At 34.8% G+C, this 7,152-nt stretch overlaps 1 protein-coding gene across 1 annotated transcript; it reads left to right on the forward strand.

Annotated features, from left to right (window-relative positions):
* The first annotated feature begins 5,906 nt into the window (after nt 1-5,906).
* Nucleotides 5,907-6,908, forward strand: LOC134470260 (vomeronasal type-1 receptor 48-like). Its single transcript, XM_063259703.1, has one exon. It carries the CDS (start codon nt 5,907-5,909, stop codon nt 6,906-6,908), a length of 1,002 nt encoding a protein of 333 aa, XP_063115773.1.
* The last annotated feature ends 244 nt before the right edge of the window (nt 6,909-7,152 follow it).

Here is a 7,152-nt window from a genome sequence, read left to right on the forward strand (position 1 = left end):
AATCTCGGACACATTAAATGAAAGAAATTTTGTTGAGCTTTCCTGACTTTTACCAACATAGGATGGAAAATCAGTGAGACTTTTGAAAGTAAATTTTCTGACTGACAATAGAAAGTCAGATAGTGAGAATATACAGTTCACCTATTTTTCTTCTAGTGGCAAACGGTATGCAAACGTTGAACATTTCTCTTTGCACCTGGAAATAAAGCCCAGGTGTACACAGTACGGTTGCTGAGGCTGCTGGATCATGTCATCTCATTTCCTGTTTTCCACTCTCCTATCCATCTCAAGACAACTGCTAGGGAATGAAGAAAATGGAAAACCAAAAAGTAAAGGCCCACGGGCTCCCATTTACATCTCGCTGGCCAGAACATAGTGAGAGTTCCACTACCTTCACACTGTTTTAGGAAACAGTTTCCTTTTTTTCTTTTTTCCTTTTCTTTTTCCTTCTTTTCTTTCTTTCTTTCTCTTTCTCTCTCTTTCTTTCTTTTTCTTTGAAGAAATAGCTTCTTAAAAAACAGAAGAAAGCACTGTCTTCAGAGATTTCTTCATCAGAGCGTAGTCTACAGTAATAACAGACCCTTACTGACAGATGTTAGTTTGAGCTGTCAAGTATGTACCGTTTGGAACTTGGACTTCTTCCATGAAAATATGTCAAGAAACTTAAGAGAAATGTTTTTGAGCACGGCATTCTCAGTCTGTTATCCCATAGAGATAAAGTATAATTAAGGTACAGAAAATATTCCATTGGGCACTTGATGTTTCTGTCCTCTGAGAAAGAGCCTGTCATTTTTATGCAGACACTAGAAATACAGGCCTGCAGAAAGGATTTAAATATCCTTTCTGTAAAATTGTGCAGGTTCTTCTCAGGTATAGTGAGTCCTCCCACAACGTGTCCATCTGGTAAGTGTCTCTATATCCACAGATATAGAATCAATTAGCAGATGAGGTTTAGGCAGCCTGTGAGAGAAAAATATTGGCTCTATTGAGAAGGTATTTTGTTGCTTTAGAGGAAACTTCCAGCTCTAATGGTCCTATTCAGTCAAGAAAATTATTTTGTGTATAGTGTACTGATAAATTTCGTTCTCTACATATACAGTTGTTTAATTTCTGAGTCATAAAATGAGCCAATTTTTTGTAAGTAAATATCAATTTATTTTAACTTTGCATTTGTTCATCTCAATTCAGTGAAATTCACTGACTAGCTGTATCAATATTCAGGATACATACAGAATGTTTCCTAGAGATTTTATACACTTCTTATTCCTAACAATAAGGGAAATGATAATTTTGAACTTTATACTGTTATTCAATTTACTAATGTTTTTTCTGTCACCTTCAGAAAATATAATTGCTATTGATGTAAGTTACTTTTATGTTTTTCAGAATTCAAAAAGCAGTTACAGAATATTTAGAATGAAATAAAATTCTACTTAAACATTTAATCTCAGTGAGAGCAACCTCACATTGTAACAAAACACCTACTGGCAAATTTTCTTCCAGCTTATTTTCTGTTCTTACTTAATTTCACAATTGTAAACTAATGGTTTTTACTTTCATCCTGTGTTCTGCCAAGTGGGTCATATCTGATGTGAGAAATGAGATGATAAAGCTGCTATTTGCTATTTGCTATTAAAAGTTTTAATAATGAGATTATGTTTCTTTCCCAATTTTAGGCTCTCACAGAACTAAGAGTACAATTGTCAGTATCTGGGCAGATAAAGTATTTGTGTTCATTAATACTTTCTCTTCGTGTTACTACTTCTAAAATATACCTTCCCATGCATTTACTAACAGATATTCTTGAAACTCATTTTGTTTAGAAGTATCTGGGCAGCTGAAATGCATCTTTCCCTGGCTTCAGTGATTAAAATTCAGTCTACTCACAAAGTATATCCTTTTTTGTACTTTATACTCAGACTGTGTCTTTTAATGCACTTAACATGAACAGACAATTACTATCCTGACTACATTCCTTGGGACTAAGTTACAAAGAATATGGTGAGGGAAAAAAATCAAGATGTTTGTCAGGAATTAGTCTTGACTTATTTCATTGATGGGTTAATCAGAATATCAGATTCTCCTGCAGGTTCATTTACGTTTCCTAGTAATGACAACTCAGTATCTAAGCAGAAGCACCTCTGGGCTTCCTCTCTTTATTTTAAAAGATCACTATGCTTTCCTGATAATTTATTTTGAATATTGGTGATGTAAATATTATAGCTGCAGGTGTGAAACAAGAGCTGAACTTACATCCTTTTAATTTACTAAACAGAAAAAAGAAAAAATTTTACCATGTTTCTCAGATATAGAGGTTCACTTCACTTACCCGAATACTCTCCAGGTTTTTCTTGTTCATAGTCCTGGAGAGCATACATTTTGGAGCAACCGTGCAAGGAGCTCCCAGCATGAGTATGGTGCTATTTTCAGCTTCATTCACAAATTGGCCACTTCTCCCTAGTGCTTTGTATAGTTTTCCATTCAAAATTGTACTACAGGATACAGTGTACTTCACACTTTCCCATCAGTTTCAAATCCACTTGCCTGACACAAATCCTTCTCATTCCCCAGAGTGTCCGGCACTCTACATCAAAAGCTGGAAATAAATTGTGTTATTTTTTACATCAGTTCAGTGCTAAGTGATGGAAATAGTTACCTTGTGGATCACAAGACAAAACAAATTAAACCTTTTATCCTTCACCCTGAAAAGAGTCCACCCACTGGCCACAAGCACCCCATAAAAGTGGGCTCTACATAGGCATTTTTTTCCTTCCTCTCCACTCTCCACATTCATCCAAACCACAAGATCCTGAGCACTGGCCTGAACATTAGTTCATAGTTAGGAAGCCAATTTGGTAATAATCTGTGTCACAAGATTGTGCCTCATTAGGTGAAATACAGGATGATACAGATTTCAATGTAATTGTTTCCTTACTCCACATAATAAAAATTCTTGACTGTTATCTTTTCCTTGAAAAGACGCCAGCCTCCACTATCACCTCTAATAAGTGAGTATTTAGATTTCTCCTTGAGAATTTATGCTCCATGTGTTTGTTTGCCTTCTCATTTCCCACTTAGCTTTTCCTCTTTTCTTCAACATGGCCCCTCTGCATGGGACTTACTTCAGACATCATGTTATATTTCACTCCTTATGTACAAAAAGTCAAGCGCCCCTCAAGGAGGCCTTTTCCAGTTTGCTAGGTTAGTCCATCCAAGTCCCATCTCAGCATACTCACTCCTAAAAGCCATATTTCTGCCAAGTAAAGAACATTTGTTCTGTCTCCTGCTCTCTCAGGCCAATGATGGTGATCTTTTCAGAGCTTTCAATGATAACAACAGCCCACTTTGACACATATGCTATAGGTTTGCTATCAGTGTCCTAGATGATAGTGTTGAGCATGATGAGACACGGATAGTAAAAGTCATGCTACAGGATCTCCTTGAACTTACTTTTTTTTTTCTTTTTCTTGAACTTATTTTTATGAGGCATTTACATTCACCAGAATACTACCTGTTTAAAAGATCCATTAGCCCAGAAAGACCTATATAACTTTCTTTGTGGAACTTACTATGTAATATGTAAATAATTTAAACTATATGCATTTGTTTGTATGTTTTATATAGCTGAATATGAGACAATAGTTAGTAGGATGATTAGAGGAATATTTTCTGTGATGTCTCTAGGCACAGCTTTGAGGAAGGTAGGTAGTGCGTATCATTATATGAAATCTTCCCATTCTCCTTGAAGTATATTCTGCCTAAAGGAAGCTATTTTTTTCTGTTTCTCCTAAGGAATCTTATTTTCAGGAAGATAAGGTTTCCCTGTAGTTTAAAATTAATGATCTACTGAAGCTGTTATTTACTTAGTATTGTTACGCATTCATAGCATCTTATACTCTTGACTTTACTAAAGCACCTAGGTTTGCAGAATTTCACTATTTGAAGTCATGCTGAAAATTTTATAGTACAGTACCCAGATATAGATATGACCAAAACATGTGACTTGGACAGTTTATACTGCTGTGTGTTTATAAGACTCACATATTGCAATTGAATTAAACAAAATGAACTCAAAACTTGTATTTTACAGAAATAACAGGAAAAAATAATTTTTGATTAATTCTTCAGTGTTCGTTCTTAAATGATAATATACCTATTTATAGTTATTATTTAAAAATTTATTAGTGTATGTTTTATCCTATAAGAAATAAATACACAAAAACCGACATTACTGTTACAAGTTCACAAAAGTCATAGAATAATATTTAGGGCTGCAGGTTAGTGATCATGTGTGTTACAAAAAGTTGCAGACAAGTAGAACGTTGATTAATAATTTACTGTTTTCTTCTGATATTATTATGAGACAAACCAAAACATTTTGACTGTATTAAAGTAAATTCTTTTACTGATCATTACTTTGCTAAAATTGAACTTATATCCTTTTCTTTTTCTCTCTTCATTGACTTGTATACATTGAAGCTAAGAAGGAAAACAAGCCCATATTTTATACAAAAATTCATGAGGAAGAGAAATACTTACTTAACAAAGATTGCATTAGTGTCCAGAATACAGTCACTTAATCACATGAAATTTAACTGTTCTCATAACGGTATAGAAGTTTTTCCAGAAGAGCTATTTTTTCAAATGTTTTAAGCACTATTTTCCTCATCTTTGAATGTTTAAATGCTATCACATTTTTATTGATTTTTAACATTGCTGCTTCCCCTTAGCATCTTACATTACAGAATCACATGGTTTAATAGCTTTAATATAATTAAGCCTTACATCTTTGACTTTCCGATTATAATACTTTTTTATTATATGACTGGAAAGATTTTTATAATACTAAGTAAAATTCATGTGTGAAAATTGAATTAAAGTAATAAAGCATATTTCAGAAGAATTATCCAGCCAGTGCATCACTTTTAAAATTTTCTTGGATCGGTTTTAGGCTTGAGAATAGTAAATCTGGAGAAGTGTCGCTGCTTATGTGAAGGAGAAATGAAAGCTCAGAGTCCTACATAATCTATCTTTCAGGATTACTTTGGGTACTCATCTTTTAATTAAAATTTTAAAATAGAATAAACATAATGCATTTCTGTTCATGATTATATTTATTGCTTTTATTTGAAATTCCTGAATAGAAAAATATTGAACTATACTCTTGCTAATATTTGAACTCATCTGACATAGGCTATTCTATCATGATAATAAAAATGTGTCAAATGTATAATTACTGTGGAGAATTCAAACAAAAGTCCTAAAATTCCATCAGAGTTATCTGGAGAAGTATTACTCAAATTTTGTACTATTCTGGAAATTTTTGTATTTCTTTGTTCCAGGTAAGAACTTAGCTCATCAATTACTGAAGGAACTGCAAAAAATCTACCCAGTAACATATATGAATAACTGCAGGCTGATAGCGAACCTTTTGGGAAACATCATCATATGCCAGAATGCTTCCACATTTGGTACATATACTTAAGTTCCAGTCATGCATAAAACATCCAAGATATAGGTAGTCTTATTGTATATATCAGATGATTAAATTTCAGACTCAGAGTGAAAAAAAGGAACACAGTTATAAAATCAACAAGTCTGACTGCAGAGTTAATACTTACCAACCTTTGTTCTGTCCATATATTAAGAATACTTGGATTGGCAAAGAAACAAGAATAAATATAACACTGAAATAAAGCAACTCTGGGTACGACCAACCGGTGGGAGGGTCAATACGAAAGCCTTGCAATGACTTGCATGATCTAGGCATGACGGGAAATGTTGAGACAGAGAGAGTTGAATGGCTTTCAGATGCTATGAGGGAGAATTGAGATTTTAAGTGGAATAGGGATGCACCAAGAAAAATGTACTCATTTTTGTGATGACATCAGTGTCAGCTGATATTGATGAAGGAGTTTCTACCTGTAATAAAGTATTTTTGCTTTTCTCTTCAGACATTCATTGTATGCATCTTTCCATGTAAAATGAATGTGAACAAGGAATTGTCCAATAATATTAACATCACAATCACATTTTATTTTCAGTTTATGATTGGGGTCTCAGGCAATGTCATCCTTCTTCTCTTCCACATCGTTGTGTTTGTTGTAGGGCACAGGCCCAGACTCACTGACCTGCCTATTGGCCTCTTGGCCCTAAACCACCTAATGACGATGCTAACCACAGGATTCATAACTGGAGACATTTTTACCTCTCAAGGGGGGTTTTGGAATGATATTACATGTAAATCAGTTATCTACTTGAACAGGTCGATGAGGGGGCTCTCCATGTGTATCACCTGCCATCTGAGTGTCCTTCAGGCTATCACGCTCAGCCCCAGAAGCTCTTGTTTGGCAAAGTTAAAACACGAATCCTCATGTCACAGCCTGTGTTCCCTTCTTTTCTTTTGGCTGTTATATATATCCATTAGCAGTCACCTTTTTATCTCCATCACTGCTAGTACCAATTTAACTTCAGAAAATATTTTGTATGTCAGTAAGTCCTGTTCTCTTTTACCCATGAACTATTTACTCTGGCACATAGTTTTCACATTATTGACCATCAGAGATATGTTCTTTATAGGAATTGTGTCCCTCTCAGGTGGATACATAGTGATTCTCTTGTGGAGGCATAAAAAACAGTCCCAGCATCTTCACAGGAACAAAGTTTCTCCAAAAGCATCCCCAGAACAAAGGGCCACTTGGACCATTCTGCTGCTTATGTGTCTCTTTGTAGTTATGACCAGTTTGGACATTATGTCTCACTCAAGAATTGTGTTGAATAATAATCCAGTAATATATTGTATTCAAATTTTTGTGGTCCATGGCTATGCCACAGTCAGTCCTTTAGTATTCATTACTACTGAAAAACGTATCATTAATATTTTGAGACTCATGTGTGGAAGAAAATAAATACGTGGTTATCAGTGATGGGTAAATATCCTCAAAATAAACAAATGTACTTGCTTCAGTGTACTGTTATGGTTTGTGTTCGGATGTCCCCCCAAACCTCATGCAATCATAGACCTTTTTTGAAGGTGGCTGAATGTAGAGTGTGCGATTGATTTGTAGTGCAGTACTGGGACTAAGGCTGCTGGGATTAAGGGTTGATGATTTCTGAATCATTCCACTGATTGTATTGGCACCATCCTGATCC

Source organism: Cavia porcellus, unplaced genomic scaffold (genome assembly GCF_034190915.1).
Source record: "Cavia porcellus strain 051 isolate PalLab524CR breed Dunkin Hartley unplaced genomic scaffold, mCavPor4.1 scaffold_13, whole genome shotgun sequence".
Taxonomy (NCBI): Eukaryota; Metazoa; Chordata; class Mammalia; order Rodentia; family Caviidae; genus Cavia; species Cavia porcellus.

Bases quoted from the DNA above. Each gene is read 5' to 3' on its own strand.
- LOC134470260 (XM_063259703.1), top strand. From the start codon at position 5,907: ATGAAGGAGTTTCTACCTGTAATAAAGTATTTTTGCTTTTCTCTTCAG.